We start from the raw sequence: 22960 nt of genomic DNA on the forward strand, positions 1-22960 counted from the left end.
GAGTTAGATAGAAAGAGAAAGAGAAGGGAAGGGAAGCAACCCGGTGAGAGAAAGCCGCGCTCCTAGCACACAAGGAAAAGAAAAGTTTCTGGAAATACGACGAACCGCCTAGATAAGGAGTGCGGCCGCATTGGTGGGTGGCGGCATGATTGTAATTGCCCACACGACCTTCGAAGGTCCAGAGGCATGGATAATTGAATAAATTGATGCAACAGTTTCATAACGTCATGTGAAGCAAGAAAAAAAGCTGCAAAGCAAGTGGGGAGATGGAAAAGCCCCCTACGGCACCGGGAGGGCGGCATGCAGATCAACCGAGTCTTGAGAAAAACAAAATTGGCGAGTTGTCCATGTAGCAAGGTAGTAAAGTCTCTGGGAACCTTCGAGGCGCGGTGTCGAATGCGTCGAGACCAGTATCAACCCTCTGCGCCGCGGCCGCACAAAACCGGTAGCAAAAATCCCCTCCCTCCGTTATTCATGGACCACGAGCGCAGCACCGTATCAACGTCCAGCTCATCAACCACCCGCAAAAACGGGGAATTGCTGGCAAAATGATGAACTCCTGAACGGACATTTGCAAGGACAATCACAAAAACAAACTGATTTTTATATCCTAGATCGACAGTTGGCTGGTGTAGTGTATCAGGAGACAAGTGGACAGCGAGACGTGACAATATCAGTTGACCGTCGAGACCTCGAAACTGCTGACGGTCGCTCGACAGTGCAACCAAGTCCGGTCCGTGACATCTACTTCCACGATCACGAGATGTACGGTCACAGTCACGTGTGCTAATGACGCGCGCTTCAGGGTCACACAACAATGAGCCCACACACAAAGCATGACGCGTTTTTTTCATCGTCACCAAAAGTTTGGAAGCAGAAGCAGGATATATACATTGCGAGGAATATTAAGAGTACTACAACAGGGAGAGTTTGACGGATAAAGAAGTATTCAAGAATACGAGGGATAGATAGAGAGAAACGCGATGGTGGTACAGAACGGAGATTTATTTACATTTGTACAAGATGGGATTATAGTCAATCCGGAGGGCTGGGTGATAGACATGAACAGAGGATGAAAAATAAGAGGGTATGAGTATGCAAGATACAGATGGAAGATGGAAAAATGCCAGAAATCTATAACACAACAAGAGAAAAAGAAAAAGGAACAATAGGCAAACTTTTAAGTCCCGGATTTCTTTGCTCCTGTTCTCCGCCGTTGAATTTTGGCGGCTGGCTCGAGGGGCGGGCTGTTGGTCGGCGAGGCAGATGCAGAATCTTTCTCGATATCGACTGTGCGGACTTTCTTCGATGTCCGGCCCCGGGTGACCATTCGCTCCGTCCCGGTCGACGCGCACTCTTCCTGCTCTTGCTCAACCTCTTCAACCACTTTTTCCAAATCATCTTCGGATTTGCGTTTTCTCGAAGATGTCTCCACGACTGTGTCGCTTGATAGCACGGAGACCGAGCGCTTGCTGTCCACAAGTGTCTTCATCGACGACTGCGAAGCTGATCGCGAGTGAGTTGAGGATGAAGATGTCATGGTCAGTGTGGGCGATGGAATCGGAGTTGCAGATTCTTCCACGGGGCTGGCGGTGATGACTGAGGAAGACTTTTCTGTGGGCATGGACAATGTGCGAGGCGAACGCGATGTAGGAGTGACCTTTCGGCGCGCCCGAGTGCTCGATCTAGGCGGGGAAACGTAAGCGGAGGCATCTGTTATCTGTTCTGCCACAGGTAAAACCTCCTCTGTAAGTGAGGTAGTCGGCGATGGTTGTTCCTCAACTGGGGCAGGGATGGCGGATGGACCTGCAACTGGGGCAGATGGGGCAGAGGGACCCGCGACGGGTGAGGCAGTCGTCTTCGGTTTAGCTTTGGCATTCGCATTCCTTTTCGCAGATTTCTTTCGGGGGATTTCTTCTGGCTTGAGAAGATTAAAGTATTCTTCGGGTGTCTGGACTTCTGGGACATCACCACTGCTTCGCAGGGCTCTCTTCTTCGTTTCCACCACCACGCCCTCTATGGGGTACCACTGGCGTCGGATGAATGTGTACTCGAATTTAAGTTGGGCTGGAACAAGAGTATGCTTCATCTCTGCGATTCCGAGCCAGGGAAACGATGGTTTAATAAGACGGGGTTGATGTACTAGTAGTAGGACAGAACATGAGCACAGCACACGAGCGAGTACGGAAGAAAGTAGGCGACGTACATGCAATCTTGTTTACATTGTGCAAAGTCTCTCTGCGGCGTGCATCAGAGAAAAAGATCCAGTGGGCAGAGTCGCTGGGAGTCTTGAGGACATCGAGTGCGGCGAGGGCGAAGATGATCTCACTGGGGGGATCAACGAGGTAGCGCTGCTCGCGCACCTCGTTAAGATACTGCTGCACGGGAGGCCAGTTGGAGGCGTATAGAGTGTTTCCATCCTTGATCCAGACGCCAGGTTCGATTTCTGTGAGAGGGGGAGGAGTTGACTGAGGCGGCGGACTGGGCAGCGATGGTGGGGGGATCTGGCGAGCAGGCCGCTCGATTGGGATGGGCTCTGAGCGAGCATCGGAGACAGAATAGGCCCATCGCGACTTCCAAGAGGTGTCGATGTCGGGGGTGGCTGGGTGTGGGTAGTCGTACATTGGGGAACTCTGGGTTCTCAGGTGCAGTGGATGTGTGTAGTGTGTGTCCGGAGTGCTGCACTGGGTGGTGGTTGTGGTGGAGAGGTATTGGCTTGTTGAGATATGGCGAGGAAAGAGATATTGTGTGGAGGAGGAGTCTTGGGGAGCAGCTTGGATGGCTGGCAGCTGAGGGGAGTGAATAAAGAGGGAGTCTCTGTCAAAGCGAGGCCAAGTGCTCGACAGGCGCATTACCCGTTTTGGGAAGGGGCAGAAATCATCTACCTCCTTTCGTACATCCTCACCCGTGGGAATAAATGTTCCACTCGACTCTTTGTCTGCCCGTTGGCCACCAGTCGCCGCAAGGGACAGTGTTAGCATAACTCGCAATGGATCCCCGCCAACTTTTAATCTAATCCATCATCGACTTGCCGCTATTACTCGACTTGTTTAACCGACCGGGTACTTTAGTTGTTCTATTTTCAAATCCCTCTATCTAGTAACAAAATCTCCTCTTTCTTTTCTTCACTTCGCGTTCGCGTATTCTCCTGCCTCGAGGTCCCTTCTTCAATTGTCCACTTCATCATATCAGTTCCCATCCCACCGTGCGTCCGCCAACAGCCACGAGGCCCAGTCACTGTACGTCTTCTGATTCCCCGCGACATTTTTCTGCCTCTTCCAGCACGCTGTTCCACAGCTTCAAGTCCAAATCTGGAGATCTAACTATGAGGATTGCTCGTAATACAAGTTTCATATCAATCTGCACTGTAGACGCGTGCGCAGGTAGCCGCGGTGGCGCTGCTGCTGCTGCGAATGACTGCTGGGAAAAAAATGTCAGACATATCATTCACACCACTCAAATCGAAGCAACACAAAAAAAAAGAAAAGGAAAAAAAAGACAAACACGCCCACCTCTGTGCGTTCCACGTGCCCGATCACCATCACAGTGCACAGGCGTTCTGTCGCCCATTCGCCAGACGATTCGTCCAGCGCCAATTCTGTATCGACGAGCAGCCCGAACTTGCCGTCCAGCAGAACAGCTAGCCCCGTGTCCGCGTTGTAAGATGTGATTCTGTCCATACACGCACATTAATTTCGGAGCATGCTTCAAACCCACACCCATCCTTCTTACCGCCCCGCAACGCGGATTTTCCTGCTGATCATCCCTTCGTCCACCTTACATATTCTCGTACGAGCTGCGCTTTCAGGCTGTTGCGGCATCCACCTTGCTCGTTACACAGTTTACAACTCCTTAGGCGAGATGAATGGGGTGCAACGGCAGGTTATGCAGGTGTTTGCAACAATAACAACAACAAAAAAGTCCAAATCCCTAGGTTTAGAGTTTGCAACTTTCATGACGCGCCCTCAAGGACCCTGCCCAACATTGTAACCGTACACCACGGTCACGTGGACATTCAGTCACGGGTAATCGAAAGGCCGCGAACTCGTTCGGCCCACCGGGAAAACATCCGAACGACATTGAATTGAAAATGTACAACTTGGAGTAAAAAGGTCAATAAAACAAGGGCAAAAAAAAGCGCCAACGCCAGTCGCAATAGTCTCCTTATTCGTCAGATTTACTACGTTTCTTTGACTTGCGCTCTGCATCTCTTAACGTCACACGAACGCCGTATTTCGACAAGTTCTAATAAAAAAAAGTAGTGACTTTGGAATCTGTTGACGTATTCGACCATGCAATTTGAAGCACACACCTTTGTCAGCTCAGTCGACGGCTCCAACCCGGGAAATTCGCGAGTCGAGTACACCTTGAAGGGTCCACCATAAAGCTCCGCAAGCACAGGAGAAGGCGGACTGCCATTTATACCCGAGAAGATATCGAACGCTCTATACCGCAGTATAAATACACCCTCCCTTCGCACGGCAAGGTCCTGTCATTCATAAACGCATAGAATAGAAACAGTGAAAAAGGCAACCAAAAGAAAAACAAAAAAAAACAAGTCAGCGTTCTTCTCAAACCAAAAATTACCCACAGTCGTCTAAAATGCAAAACCAAAATATCGGATACGAGGAGGGTTCTCTCGCCAAGGGGCAGTGTCCGAGATCACAACCCAAGATAAGTATGTTACAGGCGCGAGTATCAAAAACGTTGTCGTCGTTCCATCTTCTTGAGATTTTGATCGCCGCCCTGGCAAGGGCCGACAGGGCAACGAAACGAAGCCAAAGAAAAGAGCAAAAAAAGGAAAAAAAAGCACAAAGGGTAGGTGACTCACCCCAAAAACGAACACAAGGCATTTCTTGCCCCTGTGGTCAATAAGAGTCGGTTCTGCAAATTTTTCGCCGACAAGGGCGGGCGTGAGCTTGGAAGACTCGGTGACGAGGTGGTTTCCGATGCGAATGGCGACATCGTTGGGTGGGTCCGACGAGTGCACGTTGGCCAGCATAGGTTGTCGGCGTGGAATTTGAAACGGCATCATGGGCGTCTGACTGCTGCCACTAGCTTCCATGCTCATGTACGGATGGAGAGGAAAGTACGTCAACGGCTGATATAGATGATGTCTGCCACTAGAATCGCGGTCGTGTGACGAAGAAGGTTCTGGTGACTGCGACGTTGCAGATCTAGCATCGTAAAAAGATTCTGGCACCGGAAACAGGTCAACGGTGCACATGAGTCCAACATTGTACACGTCCCTGTGAAAGGTTATACTAGTCAATATGTGCCCAAGAAGTCACAAAACGGTTAAAAGTTCAATTCACTCGTACAACAACTCTCTTTCCCATTCACCAGATTGCGGGTCCGTTTCGAATAGACGGAGGAGAACAGCAGGTGGAGGATCCAACGGTCTCCGATCAACCTTTGCATATCTTTAGAAACAGTAAGATTATAAAAAGAGGAGGAGGGGCCTAAAAAAGTTTTGTGAAAAGCGGGCACTCACTTTCTCCCCGATTCAGCCTTTTGAAGTTCCTCCAGCTCTACTCTTATCGTCCGCCCTGCAAATTGGCCTGTCGCAAACGTCATAGGCTCCCCAATAATGGGCGCTTGAAGGCCGATCCTTGTCTGATCAAAACCGGCGTTTTGGCGGGATTGTGGATTTCGTCCTGACGCCATCGAACAACGATCAAATGGAGGATCTGATACTCCTACGAAGCTTTCAAAGAGATAATTTAAAAAAATCTGTGGAGAACGCTGTCTGTGACTGCGTCGCGATGTCGACCAACTGGAAGGTTGAAGAGGATGTTAGCCAGCCAAAGCACGCTCCAGCAAGCATTGCTATATAGCAAAAAATAAACATCCCTCCTTTTGCGGTATTCTCCTTTGAACGCATACACAAAGACTCCAACGGCCCATTCCGCCTCAAGTCGGATAGCCTTTGCAGATAGTGGATCTCTATGTAGTAACTCATGTCGCTCGGACATTATATTCTGATCATGGTTAACTAACCGCAGATAGGAACGATGAAGCTCACTGAAAATATCATTCGGCCCGTCCTATTTTCCAGTACTGAAGGATATCCGACAACGAAGGATAAAAAAACGAATACAAGGCATGACGCGAGCAATCTCGTATACTCTCCGACGGATCTTGACACCTTGGATCCAATCGTAGAACCCACCGGAGTCATTTGGCGGCCCTGAGCTTAGGGAACAATCTGGACGGAAACCACTTATTAAGAACCTTTGCATAATGAAAAAGCCCACCTTCGATCACAGGCGTAAATGCGACGACTGTTCGCAATCTGGATTATTTGACAACCGAGCGCCGATTACGAGAAATAATGAATTGTTGAGACTTGATAATCGGCTGTGAGACCAAGTTGAAAGCCAAAGACCATTAACAGGTCCTTGTCCCCAAAAGAGATGAAACGGGAGAAGAGCCGACCATCGACAGCGTCAAGAGAGTTTCATGAATTTGATAACAGTATTTTCGGCATATAGCGGGTAGAATACATTACAAGGACTTGGAAAATTAAGAAAAGTATCTTGGTCTTCAGCTGTTGAGGGATCTGGTGACAACTTTTCGGAGGAGCAGGAAGCCTCGAGGGGTTATCTTTTCGTAATATGAGTATATCAGTACATAAGAATACAGGAGAAACATGTGCAACCTAAAATAAAGATGAGGAAATCGGACATTTAACTACATGATAGGAGGAGTAACGCACCGAGGTAAATGTCATAGAGATGTCCACTGGTCTCATGACTATGAAGGAGGACAAAAAGAAATGGACACAACAATCGTCTAGATATCAAACCGTCGAATAACGAGCTTCCCTTTATGCGCGGTAACAATTCGTCTATCATCAAATGACACTGTTCCTTTGGTCAGTGGCAGCATAAGTTGCGCCGCTGCCTCATCAGCTCCAGCAACCTCAGCGCCAGTCCCTGCTTCGAGATCCCAAACCCAGATGCTTCCATTCTGCCCAAGACTGACGCAACGCCCATCTGAAAGAGCAAGTGATGACACGGGGCTGGTTTGACCGTGCAATGTGCGAACGAAATTTAATTTCGGTGGAGATGCTGCAATGGAGTTGGACTGAATTGGAAGGACTAGTCTGTAAAGTTGTAGACTCGTTGGAGAATGTAGCGCTGACGCAGAAGAAGCTGACGATGAAGAATCTAATGAAGAGTGGAAAGATGGAATGCGTTGATGTCCATAAATGGGATAGACGCTTGTCCCCGGGGCAAGGACAACCCATTTCCCATCCGTTTGAGCATCTGCAACATTGAGCAACTTGCGCCCCCACTGTTCCCTCATTGCACGAAGTGTACTATCATTAACCCAACTCGATGGCATATCAAAAGCGCGGATCGTTCGACTTGTTATCACAGACATGGTCGAGGTCAAGGGATATTTATAATCTTCACGAAATGAAGGCGAAGAGAATACTGTCGGAGTTGTCCTACCGCTGGCGGAAGCAGTTTCCGAGTGGTTAGATATGATGAGTTCCGTTGCACCGACAGACCAGTGCCTTGGATAGACAGGAACTGAATAGGTAATGACAAGTTTAAAGTTTCCTGGAGATGGCGAAGATAGGACAAGGGATACAGGTGGATAAGATGTGAAAGTGCTGAGAGTCTGTGTGTGGCGAACCACTCCAGATGATAGATCATAGATAGAGAGTGAAAAGATGGTAGATACCGTGACAAGAAGCGGGTGATAGTATGCGGCCTGCATGATGTTCATTGTCCTCGCTGTTCTTCGAGCAGGTTGGTACACGAACTTCTTCGAAACGGTATGAGAAGGTGACGACGGGTTGAAATCGAACACAGTGAATTCGCCAGTGGAAACGAAACACGCAAGTGATAGATGTCCAGTTGTAGGAGGAGATTGATCTAGAGCTAGTGCGGTGATACAAACTGGTAAGCGGTGGGAGTCTTGCTGATCATAGTAGGGAATAACATAGCGAGAAGTGGTCTGGCTGCTAAGGATCACCGAAGGATGTGATGTTGGCTCTGATGATGCAAAAATAATCATAGTTCCTGCTAAAATAATATGCGTCTGTTCGTGAGTCCCCTCTGGATAAATTTTTGGAGGATCGTTTGGATGCTCAGACACATTTGTGGATGACTTCTCCACGAGGCAACGTCCTGTTGGATTCCATAGTCAGATACAACAGAAGATCCAATTAATAAAGTGAAATAACGCCAACACACCGTTTCTCCAGTTCGAACTTATACGAAACATCCATTTCCAATCTCTATTCTGATTGGGATCTACGACAGCTCGACCAGGAAGTGGTTTCACATCTCGACCATCTAAGCGGCCTATGAAACCTCTTGCGCCTCTTAGACGAGTTCTACCATAGACTTTAAGATACTGCTCTCTCCAGAGTTCATTGTCCGCGGCAAGCCGAGCCCAGTTCTTGCTTGTCGACTGAGTTACACAAAGATCCACCCAAGTCAGATGCGAGAATATGCACAATATAAGTTCGTCGTATAATGAATTCTCGAAGCTGAGAACATTTCCAGGATGATGCTTTGTCTTCCCTGATGTATGAACGCGTTTTGCAGGTGGCAGATGTGCAGGAGACAAGCTGCGTTTCGTCATAGTTTGGTGGCCAACTTGACAGAATGACTCTAAGGAGGTTGCCAAGTAAAAGTCGTCACGCTTTCTGATAACGTGCGCGGGCCGCCTACCGTCACTCACTGTTGCTCTGCTTCGGACTGTGCTTTGTTCTGAACTTCCACACCTGAACGCTGAGAGACCTCAATCTGCCATGGCACCTTCTCGTGGCATCAAACCTCTCGCACGCAGCTTACACACTACACTGGAAAACCACAAAGGCGCAGTTAATGTCGCTCGCTATTCTAAAGGATCTGCCAGTTACATCCTAACCGGAGGTCAAGACAGAGCTGTCCGGCTATGGAATGCTAACCTGGGGACAGAAATAAAAGCATTTACCGCTCATGGGTATGAGATACTGTCTATCTCAGTGTATGACTCTTTTACCTTTTAGCCTAGAGAACGATTCTAATAATCAAGAAGGTCTCAGGATAACGCCAAGTTCGCGTCGTCCGGCGGTGATCGCTCTGTTTTTCTGTGGGATGTCGCTGCCGGCGTGACAACAAGGCGTCTTGCGGGACATATGGGGAAGATAAATGTGGTGGAATTCAATGAAGATGCTAGTGTCGTCGCAAGCGGTTAGTGGTTTTTGTTTGTCTTTTTTTGCATATCTAATTGACGTATGTATCAGGATCTTTCGATTCGACTGTGAGGCTGTGGGATCTTAGGTTCGTCCCAATATGCCTCATTCTCCGATGCCGGGAGGTCTCGGTAATAATATAATAACAGGGCTCAGACAAGGCAGGCAATTCAAGTTCTCGAAGAAGCACGAGATGCAGTTCAGACTATACACGTCGGCCCAACGTTCATCATTACTGGCTCAGTAGACGGTCATGTTCGCACGTACGACCTTCGCATGGGAGAGCTTCGCTCAGATTTCATAGGTCGTAAGCACCAATTCTTTATGGTCAACTGAATAGACTTTCTCAGTAATTTTTCATTCAGATCCCGTAACATCGGTGATTCCTACTCAAGATAACCAGACTTATCTCGTATCCACTCTCGACAGCCATATACGACTTATGGATTGTTCAACTGGCAAGATGCTGAATGATTTCACAGGTCATGTAAATGAATCGTATCGTTGTCGTGCTTGCTTCGGCCACGGAGAAGCAACAGTCATATGCGGCGATGAGAAAGGACAGGTCTGGGCTTGGGATTTGGTTGATGTAAGTGCTGCCGTCAATATTTTGCCATATAGCTAATTAAACGCGTTTGTTTTTTGTCTTGTTCCTAGGCCAAAATTATGCAACCAAATCCTCCGCCTAAGGTCCATTCAAAACTTATCACCTGGATAGAACACCACCCCACAGAGGCAGGTGAAATGATCACAGCAAGCGCTGACGGTACAGTTAAAGTGTGGAGGTACCCTGACAATGCCTGACCGTTGATGGAAATCTCGAAATATGACCGTGACAGCTAGCCTAAGATGGTATAGTCGCGTCGCCCCATCGCACGCAGCACTGGTAATGGATTTGGAATCAAGTTTTTCTTGATTTCCACTGTCGAAAAGTCGCCAAAGGCTCGGATTTATTCACACCTTCATTCATCCAAAAATCCGACCTCACTCGCGTCAACTTGACCGTATAGATTGGAGAGTTGCTTGTGTAAATAGATCATCTGTCGTGAAGTGAATATAATGTACATTCTTGCGATAAAGAAGTAAAGGGATAGATCGACGTCTACTGTCTTTTGTTCTGGTTCAAAGCCTCTGAGAATAGCGTAACAGGTTAAAACCTCCGAATACGTGTAAAGGAGTGACAAAATCTTACCTCTACGCGTCGCGTCTTCTAGAAGCTGGGTATCGACGTGCTCCGGTGGAAGCTGGACATATCGGACGACAGATCCGCGAATGAAACAGTTCTTTACTGCCATCTATGCATAATGTAGTGATTAGAACGCCTTGCTTGCAACACATTGTCTTGATTATCGCACCATGTGTGGATGTCTGTTCTCATCCGCCACTTTGATATTATCAAGTCGGATGTTCAGGAACCTATCATCCCCAAATCAGTGCTGAGCATTTGGGCATGCCGCATTTCTGAGCTTACTGGTCGACCGATTTCAGAACACCAGTGATTGAGAGGTCATTTTTAAGCTCCACAGTGACCTGCTGGTCGGTCAGAGTCTTGAATACGGAGAAGATTAGCTAGGATAAGCGTATAATTAGCAAGTCGATGCGAAACACGCTGCATAATGACATACCATTAGAAAGGTGAATGAACCAGCAAATTCATTTACAATTGGCGCACGCTATCAGAATGCTTTCATGATGTTTGTTCTTGTTTCCCATCAACAACACGACTCTATTTTTGGCGATGGGTAACTTGCTTGACTTTTGCACTTTGACACCAGTCAAGAACTTTCCGTACTCGTAAAGCATCTTAATGCGCCTCAACAATCCAGTCATCTGCATGCATTTAATACATGTCTGACAGTATATTATACGTATTGCAGTCACGGCATATTTCCGGATTATCCAGGGCTTAGATCGATGTAGTAGCTGGCTACAGGCTGCAACCTCAAACTGTCCTTTGGGTTGTCGGTAGCTTTACTGCCGTACAGGAGGACCCGCTTTTGATCAGAGAATAATTCGATTAATGGGCTTGTTGCAATAACTATCACCGGTTATAGAACTATTCCCCATTCCTAGAGGTCCGTATTTTGGGATACAAGACAGACGCTGTTCCGCCCTCTTCCACCATTATGCGTACCCATGGCCAGGTTCTTGCGCTCCCACTCCATGGATGCGACTTAAATTCCAAGCTAACGCTCTCCCAAATGTGAGATCAAATTGGTTTTATGTCCTTCTGACGTAGTCAGCAAGCTGAATACCGATTTAACGGACTCTTGTATTTTTATCTCTCCACTGCACTAAGAAGCAATGCTGTGAGATCGAGCCTGAGATCCCAGACCCGTCTGAATGGATGACGTTCTAGCAAGGGATGTCCCGGGTATTATAGAGGGCGTCCTTGTCCACAAAGATTCTATAATTGTTGTGAACTCATGACTGTCCGTGGGGAGGGCGGCTTCCGGTACCATAACGTTGGCGGCCAATTTCTGCATGCCAATTATCAAGCGACAACCCTGTAAGCCGCAACAAATTAACACAACTCTGCAATGCGAGCAGCCAATATACACTCACTACACAGGACAGTATCGAGATAAAGGAACTATTTGATTGTCAATCTAGGAAAATCGAAGAGTGATGATAGCTTCTATAACTCACGGAAAGACGGCGTGGGCAGAGTCATGCATGTACTCGAGGCGCGCATATACCAAAGTGCCTATCAAGACGCCTGTAATAGTCTGGAAGGTTACGGGATATGTTAAAATACCACAACTCTAACTCACCTATAATAACTGTAAAGGTGGTTGCACCGTCTCTGCAAAGCAACGCCACTAAAGGTGTGCTCGCCCAACCGGCACGCAGAGCAACCAGATGCTTCCAAACAGTAAGGCCGAGGATGACACTTTGTATAAGAAACTCCCCCATTCTGTTGTAATAATGATCAACGAATAAGGAACACAGAATAGAAAAGGTATGGAAGCTAAAACGCACATGAAGAAATACATCACAACAGATGGGACATCTTTGTTTAAGCAAGTTTCATTGAACTCTTGGTCTGGAACTGTCATCACAGCACTTGCAGACGAAAGGCTGATTCTAAGGAACACCAAAGCCAGCATCAATCTTCCAATCCAACGGCGCCTGTTGTAGAAGGCATATACTGCAATAAAAATCAATTTTATAGAAGTCAATGTCAGAAGTGATCGGAGCAATGAGACCCGTAAAGCACACCTCTAATCATCAGAATGACATCTACCGCGCCCAATAGCAGATAGACCGAAAGGGCTTGGTATGAGAGCCACAGCCGACATATCTCTCGAGATACAGGATATCGAGCCTCAAGGATAGTCGCAAGGATGGTGTTACTCCTGCGCTTCTAGCTCAATGACGTTTACATCGCAGTCTACACGTCTCATACACACACTGAAACAGCCAAAGCAAAGTATCGCACGAAGAAGTAAAGAAGCGTGATGATTGTCCACCTCCTCGGGTGCCTACACGAGTGAGTGACAGCCAGGACGACGTTCAGTCAGTGGTCAAAATTTTAGAGGGTATACCAGCTTAGACTAACATCCACATCAGATCTACCTCATCTTGGAGCGTAATTAAAATCTCCCAAGTAGAGAACGCCAAACCTGCATCTAAGAAGGATTACAGGTGATGCAGGCAGCCCCCAAGAGAAAAGGATACTCACATGAGGCACCTCGCAGAGTGTTCATGACATGGAGAGCAGTTTCCTGACGTAGTGTTCACCTGTGCGAGTTACAATGACAATAGGCGAAGGACTCCTATAAGGATCGAAAAAAATTCCTCCAAGTTTATAAAGTTTGGTAAGGGTGCCTTGAGCGGCAAGGAACCAGATGAGCGGATTGGTCTTGTCCATGGGTCGGAAGCAGTGACTTCACGGATAGTCTGTGGCAAATGCCCCGATAGTAAGGTGTTACCGAGTTGAATATGAACAAGGATGTACTTTTCTTCCTACAACCGTGAGATCGATCGGATAATACTCTCAGAGACCTTTGATTGAGAGAATAAACAATGGATAGCAAGATATGACCTAATAATCAAACTTTGCACCAAAACTTCGTCCTATGAACAGCATGATTTGTTTCTGAAGACGCATATATTTGAACATACAGGCATGGTCGTAGAGAAGAAAATCAATATATGCGCTATTTTGGTGCCCCACCCACATAACGTACTACAACAAGACAAAGCAGAAAATTAAGCATGGGCATGCTTCTCCTTCCTGGTCCTCAACTTCCTGAGGTAGAACTAAAGGGAAGAAACAATCAATGATTATTCGAAAACGATACGGGTCGATAGGCATACCTCGAGCTCCTTGCCTTCCAAGATATAACCATCGGCACGACCGGATTGACCAGGTCGGCTTGAGATGGCAGCGTACAGACGACCAGCAGCGAACTGACTCTCCAGGAGAGGGTCAATCTTGGCCTCTGGATATATTATTAATATACCTAAACGCCGCACGCAGATTCAAATCACGTACCCTTCTTCCTCTCGTCCAAGTTGCGTTGAGCGTGGTTCGAAAGTTTCACGGGCTCGGCAGCAGCTTCGGTGGTAGTGCTTTTGCCCTTTTTGGTTACGGGTTGGGCGTACTGGAGAGAAAAAAATAAATGATGTGGATGGAAAATGGAGGAGACGCACTTACGTGTGACTCGTACCATTGACGGAAAGGAGCAGCATCGACCTGGATGATGGCATTCTTGACCAAGGTGTTAGTTCGGACAAGTTCGTTGTTGGAGGCATTGTAAACCTGAAAGCTCCAGATTTGAGACGAAGCTGACTTTTACCAATAATAAACGAATACACATACGACGGAGATAATCCTCGTCTTCCTGGTGGTGTGCTCAGATCCCCAGGCAAAGTTTCCAGACTCAAGACGAAGGGCCCTGTATTTCACGTTTCCTCCACGGGTGCGAACGGTGTGGACGCGCTTGGCTCCCAGCTTGGTGCTAGCGGGCTGGCGGCCTAGCTCGAACTTTCTCTTCTTGCGGTAGTGGGAGCGTTGACCACCGGTCGCCGAGCGCTTGTGGCGTGATGAGCGGGAGATACCTAATGAAATGCACCATTATCAGGATGGAGACGAATGGATAGCATTTTTGCAGCACTGACCCATGTCGAAGTGTCTTGAGGATGGGAGTCTTGTTGAGTACTCAAGGTTTGTGATGATTGTGCGAATTAAGGTTTGGACACGGTTCAAACTCCGATCGGCATACTCCGAAAATGTACTTCATTTATTGGCCAAGCTAACCCCTCTTATTAATTTATCATCACTTCCATTTTATTCATGGTATGCTTGCCTGCTTTTCGATTGCTTGAAAGGCGCTCCCTAGTCGCGTTCAGAATGCATGCAGTGATCGATTGCCACATGTTCTTAACGCAGGTTGACCACGTTTGCGTGGCATGGCACTATTAAGGTCGAGATGTGCAGAAAGATGGAATTATAACCATTACCTCTTCTTCGTCAGTATGCCGCTTTTCAAGCAACCGATTTCTCGTCTACGTCGTCGTCCTGCCAAGTATTTCCCCGAACTACCAAGCTCAGATGTCGCGAAGCCTATGAGCGATGAACTTGACAGGCTTGTCAGTACAGTTCGTGAATCAATTCCCAGAAAGGTGTGCTCGGCCTCATTCCAGCGATGAGCTACCATGAACTCTAGACAGTTATTCATAGCAGAGCTGTTGCCGTTCCTCGCTCTCTACAGACGTTATAGATCTGAACTGTCCGAAGGACCTGCCTTGTATGAAAAACAGATTTATGTTGCCTGCTAATTGTCCTTTGATGTGTTCGTCCAATAGAGATTGGCAGCAAGTTAAACCGTTAGAAGGGAGCCAAATGATCCCTTACGATCGTCTTTCTCAGAAACCAGAGTCGCCTACACCAACTCCCCTGGATAAACTTGCGGTTTTGAAGGTCAATGGTGGTCTCGGGACTTCTATGGGTCAGTGATTGTTGCCAGTTCCCCAATTGTAACAGTATTAATAATTTGTAGGTATGAATGGGGCCAAGAGTGCCCTTGAAGTTCAAAACAAACTCACCTTTTTGGACTTGGTCGTCCAGCAAATCGAACATCTCAACGCCACGTACCACACAGAGGTTCCTCTCATTTTGATGACATCTTTCAACACCGAAGACGATACCCTTCGGATTGTGAAGAAATATGCTAATCGCAAAGTCAAGATCACAACTTTCAACCAATCGAGATATCCTCGTATCTTAAAAGAAACATTGTTGCCATTTGCCAAAAGCGTGCTCGAGGGAAAATCTGCTTGGTACCCTCCAGGGCACGGAGATTTGTACAATTCATTGCACCGGTCCGGAGTCCTTGACAATCTACTTGCCCAGGGAAAGGAATATTTATTTGTTTCGAACTCGGATAACCTTGGAGCAGTGTAAGTTGAGACACCTCGTATATGAAGGACCCCATTGATTCCATATTCAGTGTCGATCCAGTAATTCTTCACCACATGATGGACACAAAAAGCGAATTCGTCATGGAAGTGACAGAAAAAACCAAAGTTGATACTAAGGTATGCCCTCAATTTAATCCAGCTTCCACAACGCCCTAATACCATTCTCAGGGCGGCATATTGATTAGTAAATTTGCAATCGTTATTCCATCTGTATACCAGTAACACTGTCCCAGATTATGATGGGAACATCCGTCTGCTTGAGACAACGCAAATCCCAGAGGAACATGCAGAGGAGTTTAATCAATGTGAATATATACATACATATATGTTTTTAATCGCGATCATGACTGACAAACCATGTCTGAAGCCCGCAGTTTTAGAATGTTCAACACTAATAACCTATGGATCAACTTAAAAGGTTTACTTTTTTCGCTCCTCAAAGATATCAGCTTACGATATGTTTACTTCTAGCATTGAAACGATTACTCGAGGCGGGTGACATGACTCTAGATATCATATGTTCTTCCAAGTCATTGGATGATGGTCGCTGCGTTCTCCAGGTACGCTAAAATCAATACTGCAATGGCATATGTGCTCATGTGTCATATGTTTTTGAGCTGGAAACAGCTGCTGGTTCCGCAATCCGACACTTCCAAAATGCCCATGGTGTTCTTGTTCCGCGGGCTAGGTTTTTACCTGTGAAAGATTGCTCAGATCTTCTTCTCGTTCAAAGTGATGTCTTTTCCCTCCAACATGGACGCCTTATCATGAACGAGAGCCGAATGTTTGGCACACCTCCCGTGATCAAGCTTGGAGGTCATTTCAGAAGGGTGAATGAAAATTTCCATTCAATTCAATGCATGACTAAATTTTTCGTTTTAGATTCAGCAGTTTCAAAAACGATTCAAGCAAATTCCTCATCTCGTCGAACTGGATCATTTGACTGTAGCTGGGGACGTCTACTTTGGACGGGATGTAACGCTTCGTGGCACGGTGATAGGTATTGCCCTCTCCCCTTGCATTGCAGAATTTTATCATAACAAAACCCGTATATGCAGTCGTTGCAAATGAAGGCCAGCGTATAGACATACCCGATGGTTGTGTTCTTGAGAACCGTTGAGTCGTTTATTTGAGTAGTCATTTTTTCATCAACTCTGACACCGGTCTTTGGTCGGTCAACAGGTTTGCTGTCCGGCAATTTGAATATGATCGTAAGTAATTTTAGACCATAGTACCAAATGAATCCTTCATAAATCATTTTCCACGCAGGAGCTATAAGTATATTTTACGTATAGTTATTTCTTGGTCGACTGGATTCGACTGCTATATGTTATTACAAGTTACAACCTGTAACGGGAGTTTGGGCAGGTGTCAAGCAATCAGACTGATTTATCATTGCGCAATCGATTGTGCCTGCCCGTGCCAGGACAGATGGAAACCGTGCGCGGTCAATTTAATTGAGTGAAACGCTAACGTTACGTCGAGGGGCATTCGTCTCCATCCAAATGCTGATGACTCTTGTGAGTGTACTTGCTTAAGTAAAGTAAAACGTCATTCAACGATAAACATCTAATATCGTTTATGGGCAGCCAAATCGCGTTTAATCGTTGGCATGAACAATAAACTATATTTCATCTTTCCCTTTGGGTATTGAATATATATTCGTCTCCAAGTTTAATCGGCGCAGATTACAGATTTTCTCTTCTATTCAATACAACGCTAATTCTTTCTTTACCATTTGCCTGGGCAATTACGGCATGTCGCAACCAAGGAAGACGGCTCGAAACCTACGCGTTCCACTTCACAATTTACAAAAATACATGTTTCCTATGAATGTGTATAAATCATGCTATCCCACTTGACCCGACCCTATACATCCGAGACCGCCTAAATCGACACTAAATTATATTGCTCAGGAGAAATCTGCGCTACTTCTCTCGCCACACAATTTTACAATCACCGCATTTCGTCAGGGTCTGTGTTCGCTCCCGACGCTCAGGTGCCTAACGTAACGGCTCACTGAAAGTTAATAAAGCTGCTCGACAATGGTTAGCGACGACCCCCCTCCAACCTGTGTCCGCTGCATCGTCCTACTGAAACCCCTATTTATACGATGGAGTACGTCCAGTGTGCATCTTGCAAGTATCAAAGTTTGATGTCTTGTGTCATGTATGGTATGCTGATTGAAAATAGATATTGGCTTGGTGCTAAATACATGTGAGCTCTTGACGAGCTTCCCAGAAGAGGTGGAGCACATTTGGAAGTGCGTGGTTTCGAGACTTTTTTCTTGGCCATTTGACCGTGCATTTACTTTTAGGTCATGTCGCAGGACTATTCATAAATTTACTTTGGAGAAGGGGCTTTATCTGTATTCTCGATATTTCATTTTCGTTGTTCACATGTACGAAAGCTTCATTATCACAATTTTTTCTTTCAAAGTAAACGCTGACCTTGTGATATAGTCAGCACTCTCGTAATGCTTCAAAGTATCAAAACCTCGATCCAGCGCAGCCTTTGCCACCAGGTCTAATCAGATGGCTCTTGTACAAATTCATCATCTGGCAATCATTGTTGTGCACCTTCGATTATATTCTGAGCCAACGGGGTATGCTACACAGAATGTTCATGAATTGTCCTTTGCTTACCTTGGTACACAGTTTATTTAATTTATCACAGACGCCGAAGCGTGCTTTTCCTTGTCTATGGTCTGATATTGTCTAAAATCATGTTTGGGATATTTGTTGCGTATGTCTATTTCACCCGCGACTATTCCATTGGTGCGGAGGACAGGGACACTGTACGCAGGAGCCTTTCTGTGAAGTACACGTACGTGCTCTGCCTTTTTTTATCCTGTCGTTTTAACAGACCTTGAATAGAGCCGTAGAAGCTGCAGTCCAGTTCTTCATTGTTCTTTTGGCATTCAAGCGCGCAATGTTTACGAGTCGCGGAAGAATGCGTATCATGCAATGGCTTATAGACACGAGCATTGAATCTTATTTAACCCTCGCTTGTGAGTACTTATTCCTCTCTTCCTGCAGAGTCTGAATCAAAGGTTGAATTTCGGTTGATTCGCCTCTCAAGTTTTCTGCATTGCCACTTATTTCTACTTTATCAAAGATGCACTATCCGTGTTCGTGTTCCCGTCAGTACCTTTTCACCCGTCATTTCCCCGCTTGTATGTGGACTTAACAAAGCTTTTGTATATGCAGGTGCTGCTCCGGGATATTATCTGCTGTAGTGAGGCGCCATTAACTTTGAGTATTTCACCGGTCTAATAAGACTAATATGACCTATTACAGTCATGCAGAATGATTTTGTCATCGCAGTATTCATCGCAACAACAACGACATAACCGCCTCCCTATCTTTCTCCTGTGAAAGATCTGCAAGGGTGGGGTTTTCTGTCTCACATCGCCTATTCTGAAAAAAAAGAAAGCCAAATACACCGCTGGTTTTTCTTTCTTTCTTTCTTTCCATGAATGGCATACTTCCTTCCCTATTCGGTAAATCTGATTGGGAATAAATGGTTTCCTTTCAAATGCGTGTTTTACGGACGTCGGAGCGGATCGCAGGCTATTACATACGGACCGCGATCGTAGTCGTACCATACCATCACTCGTGTAAGCTTCCACTGGCAGCATATTGTATCCCGCACCATGTGTAGTACTTGTATTCCTAGGGAAAAAAAAACTTGAAACAAATGTATTTGAGTCCCTCCGACTAAAAGCCGGCACTATCTCGGTGAATAGGTCGAGCCACCCAACTGCCCGACTTCGGGGCGGTGTAGATAAAGTTATCAAGACGAATAGGAATGGAGCTTTAAAAAATTTCCATCGATTACTTTCATTGATCCGTGAAGAAGATAGGCGGTGCATAATGATTTTTTTAAGTTGCCCACTTTTCATTTCTCGGAGATACGCAGCGGCCACGGCATTGGACTGAATCGAACAATGGCCGACTTTTAGGAGGAATGCGAAGCTCTGAAGATGCTCGATCGAACGCAGCGAGAATGAAGCCCCGAGATCATTTTGGAACCAGTAAAAAAGTCTAAGTATAATGGAAACTAAAAAAACAAAATAAACGAGTGTAAAAATTATTATATGTATCCAAGAGACTGTGGTAAATAATCCTGTAACTCCAAATCCAATCCAGATCCACGCATGCAAGAGAGAGGAGGAAAACATTTGTGACAAAAACGCACAACAAAATAGAGAAGGGTAGATCATGAAGGCGAGGACATGGATGGCGAGAAGAGAAATATTTACTAAAATAGTTGTATATAGTGCGATGAGTAAAGATTGTCCTTGTAGAGCGGATTTTGTCGTTTCGGAATCATGTCGTTTTGGCACAGGGTGTAAGCCAGGCCTGTGTTTCTTTGGGTTCAAGGAAAGTGAAGAACGAATATAGGGGTAGAAAAAATCTATGATATGGAAATGGATAACCATCGATTGAAAAAAATTGTTTCATATCGACGCAAATCAACGGGTATCTTGAACGATTGAAAAGATTAGAGTTCCTAAGAAATAAAATGGTTAGAGTGAAAGAGATGCAAAGACGACGAAGACATACAATCATGTTCAGGTTTCCTGAGAGGAGCCTGTTCTCTAGAATGCAGCCATCGGGAATATCGATCCGCTGTCCTTCGTTGGCAACCACTGAAAATAAAGTCAATGCAAAGCTCCACATTTTGCAAAGAAAAAAAAGCAAACGAACCGATGACAGTTCCACGCAGTGTCACGTTGCGCCCAAAGTATACGTCACCGGTGACGGTCAAATGGTCGAGTTCGAGGATCTTGGGGATCTTCTTGAATCGCTTCTGGAATTGTTGGATCTATAGATGGGAGAATTTATCAGAAATGCCAATATAATTGAAAAAAGGCGCATATATTTACCTTTTTGAAGTGGTCACCAAGTTTAATGACCGGGGTTGTCTCGAACATCCTCTGCTCATTGATAACGAGTTGTCCGTGCTGGAGTGAGTAGATATCACTCTTGATCAACAAAAGATCGGAGCAGCTCTTCACTGGCAAGAAGCGTTTACGGGGCACGTTGATACCGTGAGCGTTCTTGAAGTGCTTGATGGCAGCACCGGCAGCAGTCTCGAGCTGAATGACGGCATGTCCATCATCGGTGGTCTTGGGGTTGATGATGATCTCGAGTTCAAGGCCCTCATTGTCCATGATGCGCTTAAGAGCTGAAAAAGTAATGAGCAATGATTAAAAGATTGCAAGATGATGATTACCTTTCAAGTTGATCCACAAGTTGTTGGTGTTGAAGATCTTGAACTTGCGGACTAAAAGAGGATCAGAATGGTCATTACAATGCGATATACATTATTACTTACTGGATTTGAAGTCCTCGACGTGCTCTGAAGGAACCTGGGCGATTTCAAGGAGACGGACAGAGCCATCATAATCTGATTAAAAGGTTTAGCAAGCGAAGAAGAAGAATTTTTCAAGTTAGACACACCAATAAGAGTTCCACCCTTGATATCAGCCTTGGTCTTGTCAGTGACCTCCATGATGAACTCGGCATTAGTGTCAATCATGTGCTGAAGGATACTCTCGTCGACACTGAAAAGCAAATCAATACCACATTGACAAGACAAATGGAATGCACTAACACGGCACCCAAGTTATCAGAGTTGGATACGAAAAGGTACTCCTTGCCTTCAGCAATGAGCTGATCGAGGACGCCAGAGTGGAGGAGAGCGTTGTAGAGATCTCCGTGGCCAGGAGGGTACCAGTGCTTCTTGTCGTCATCGGCGCGCTTTGGGCAGGGGAGAAGGGTCTCCTTGAAGATACGGGGGTAGCGGGATTGGTTGAAGGTGGTGATACGGAGCTGCTGGTTGGCGTATTTCTTGATGATGCGGAGCGTGTCGTCATGTGTGTTGAATGAGGTCATGAGGATGAGGGGGACATCGACGCGGTGGGTAGTGTTGAGATGCTCGATCTGACGAACAGTGAGATCAAGGAAGGTCATGTCGTCCTTGACTTCGAGGGCACTCTTTGCGCCGGTCATGCCTTAGGGGTAGATGTCAACAGGGGTAATCTGCACGCCAACAAAAATACTGACCCATAGATGTACCGAGACCACCGTTGACCTTGAGCACGGCAAGCTTGTTGAGGTTGGAGGAGTTTTTAGGGGCAGGGAGGTTGGCGTAGGGGATGATCTGGTCATCAGCAGGGGACTTGATGCGATCCCAGTCACTAGAGGGGGGGTGAGGACGCGAAGAGGGGAAAAAAGGCGCATATACTCACAGATCGACGCTTTTTGCACGCTCGGCGAGATACCTGGTGAAGAGATAGAAAAAGGACTGCATCTCTGTGTCAAAGGCCTTTTTTGTGGCAGGATCCTCGACAGTGGAGACGAGACGGGAGATCTCGTTGCGCATTGACTTTGCAGCGACGCCGGTTGTGGCAGTCTTGAAGTCGATGTGACTGGTGCCGCGGACGCGGGCGTTGAAGGAGTCGCTGCGGGGCATGAGTGAGGAAGACATGGTTGTTGGACTGTGGTGGTGGTGGTGGATGGAGAAAGTGAGCGGGAGTTGAACTGGCGGGTAAATAAACGGACCTGTTAATATGAACCGGCGCGGTTGTGTTGGTGGAGATGAGCTGGGGCGCAGAGGGGGTTCGTGGGAGGGGCGGTCTTGGTCTGTGATGACGTTGGGGGTGGTCGGGCTCCTCACGGATGGGCTCTATTCTGAGGGGCAGAAAGGGCTTGCACAGAGCTCTCTGCTTTATAGCTATTTCGATCTGCCTATGGTCGCCGTACAAACGTGCATGCATACATCCAGTCGCGCGTATTTCCCCGTCTCACTCCCCGTACCTTTCCTCTCTCGGCTTATATACCACGTACATCATGTCCATATTTTAAATCAGGTCGCCCTCTTATCAGCGGCCGATCTTGCCACATGCGTATATCCTCCCGTCTTTTACCGCTTCTTCGATTCACTTCCATTTGAGGTTCTTTACGTTGCTGCTATTCCAGACCGTGTCTCTCTATAAAAAGCCCTGGGGGACCCCAGAGAGCCCCCTCTTTCTTCACTCTGTCGCCTCCATAGACGCCAAGCAGCTTCCTTGATTCCGCCCTTGCCGAACGAGTACATGGCAACAGGCTCGCAATTTCGAAGAACATGCCGCGCTGGTTTTCAGTGAAGCTCTTCATTTGTTGGAGAACTTGTATATGCCGGCACTGCACACTTCGAGGTGCATATTTATGTCGTTTGATCACAGTCGATCATCATCAAGAATTCCCTGAACACTTTGCACACACCTATAGGAAGTATTCTGTGGCGCACTGGGTTCGAAATAGGCAATAAATCTGTACTTTT

General features: G+C 46.5%; 10 protein-coding genes across 10 annotated transcripts; 2 read left to right on the top strand and 8 right to left on the bottom strand.

Moving 5' to 3' along the window:
- Positions 1-1180: 1180 nt before the first annotated feature.
- On the bottom strand, positions 1181-2981 carry JR316_0001925 (uncharacterized protein; the record flags this gene model as incomplete). The annotated part of the gene is made up of 2 exons (XM_047887723.1): positions 1181-2142; positions 2207-2981. 2 exons carry the CDS (start codon positions 2979-2981, stop codon positions 1181-1183), a joined length of 1737 nt encoding a protein of 578 aa, XP_047752646.1.
- Positions 2982-3234: 253 nt separating this feature from the next.
- On the bottom strand, positions 3235-3821 carry JR316_0001926 (uncharacterized protein; the record flags this gene model as incomplete). Its single annotated transcript, XM_047887724.1, has 3 exons — positions 3235-3420; positions 3513-3672; positions 3733-3821. 3 exons carry the CDS (start codon positions 3819-3821, stop codon positions 3235-3237), a joined length of 435 nt encoding a protein of 144 aa, XP_047752647.1.
- A 343-nt stretch (positions 3822-4164) lies between these two features.
- JR316_0001927 (putative velvet family sexual development regulator) lies at positions 4165-5667 on the bottom strand (the record flags this gene model as incomplete). Its single annotated transcript, XM_047887725.1, has 5 exons — positions 4165-4245; positions 4313-4489; positions 4832-5249; positions 5316-5423; positions 5495-5667. The coding sequence occupies 5 exons, from the start codon at positions 5665-5667 to the stop codon at positions 4165-4167; spliced, it is 957 nt and encodes a 318-aa protein (XP_047752648.1).
- Positions 5668-6626: 959 nt separating this feature from the next.
- JR316_0001928 (uncharacterized protein) lies at positions 6627-8604 on the bottom strand (the record flags this gene model as incomplete). The annotated part of the gene is made up of 4 exons (XM_047887726.1): positions 6627-6661; positions 6719-6756; positions 6809-8144; positions 8211-8604. 4 exons carry the CDS (start codon positions 8602-8604, stop codon positions 6627-6629), a joined length of 1803 nt encoding a protein of 600 aa, XP_047752649.1.
- Positions 8605-8773: 169 nt separating this feature from the next.
- Positions 8774-10003, top strand: JR316_0001929 (WD repeat domain-containing protein 83; the record flags this gene model as incomplete). Its single annotated transcript, XM_047887727.1, has 6 exons — positions 8774-8991; positions 9043-9197; positions 9251-9287; positions 9349-9506; positions 9565-9788; positions 9857-10003. 6 exons carry the CDS (start codon positions 8774-8776, stop codon positions 10001-10003), a joined length of 939 nt encoding a protein of 312 aa, XP_047752650.1.
- A 158-nt stretch (positions 10004-10161) lies between these two features.
- Positions 10162-10827, bottom strand: JR316_0001930 (U6 snRNA-associated Sm-like protein LSm2; the record flags this gene model as incomplete). The annotated part of the gene is made up of 5 exons (XM_047887728.1): positions 10162-10316; positions 10392-10494; positions 10555-10615; positions 10671-10768; positions 10825-10827. 5 exons carry the CDS (start codon positions 10825-10827, stop codon positions 10162-10164), a joined length of 420 nt encoding a protein of 139 aa, XP_047752651.1.
- Positions 10828-11493: 666 nt separating this feature from the next.
- JR316_0001931 (uncharacterized protein) lies at positions 11494-12909 on the bottom strand (the record flags this gene model as incomplete). The annotated part of the gene is made up of 9 exons (XM_047887729.1): positions 11494-11706; positions 11765-11792; positions 11849-11918; positions 11974-12116; positions 12182-12350; positions 12422-12558; positions 12613-12684; positions 12762-12831; positions 12885-12909. 9 exons carry the CDS (start codon positions 12907-12909, stop codon positions 11494-11496), a joined length of 927 nt encoding a protein of 308 aa, XP_047752652.1.
- A 505-nt stretch (positions 12910-13414) lies between these two features.
- JR316_0001932 (40S ribosomal protein) lies at positions 13415-14330 on the bottom strand (the record flags this gene model as incomplete). The annotated part of the gene is made up of 6 exons (XM_047887730.1): positions 13415-13465; positions 13523-13647; positions 13701-13809; positions 13863-13967; positions 14028-14266; positions 14327-14330. 6 exons carry the CDS (start codon positions 14328-14330, stop codon positions 13415-13417), a joined length of 633 nt encoding a protein of 210 aa, XP_047752653.1.
- Positions 14331-14683: 353 nt separating this feature from the next.
- On the top strand, positions 14684-16713 carry JR316_0001933 (UTP--glucose-1-phosphate uridylyltransferase; the record flags this gene model as incomplete). The annotated part of the gene is made up of 12 exons (XM_047887731.1): positions 14684-14830; positions 14879-14955; positions 15014-15156; positions 15208-15607; positions 15658-15745; positions 15797-15812; positions 15862-15933; positions 15996-16046; positions 16100-16188; positions 16246-16458; positions 16511-16621; positions 16687-16713. The coding sequence occupies 12 exons, from the start codon at positions 14684-14686 to the stop codon at positions 16711-16713; spliced, it is 1434 nt and encodes a 477-aa protein (XP_047752654.1).
- Positions 16714-20134: 3421 nt separating this feature from the next.
- JR316_0001934 (putative UTP--glucose-1-phosphate uridylyltransferase) lies at positions 20135-22126 on the bottom strand (the record flags this gene model as incomplete). The annotated part of the gene is made up of 10 exons (XM_047887732.1): positions 20135-20143; positions 20197-20282; positions 20341-20458; positions 20520-20821; positions 20870-20920; positions 20972-21043; positions 21097-21200; positions 21251-21650; positions 21703-21836; positions 21888-22126. 10 exons carry the CDS (start codon positions 22124-22126, stop codon positions 20135-20137), a joined length of 1515 nt encoding a protein of 504 aa, XP_047752655.1.
- Positions 22127-22960: the final 834 nt, after the last annotated feature.

The sequence above is a fragment of the Psilocybe cubensis genome, chromosome 2 (assembly GCF_017499595.1).
Source record: "Psilocybe cubensis strain MGC-MH-2018 chromosome 2, whole genome shotgun sequence".
Classification (NCBI taxonomy): domain Eukaryota; kingdom Fungi; phylum Basidiomycota; class Agaricomycetes; order Agaricales; family Agrocybaceae; genus Psilocybe; species Psilocybe cubensis.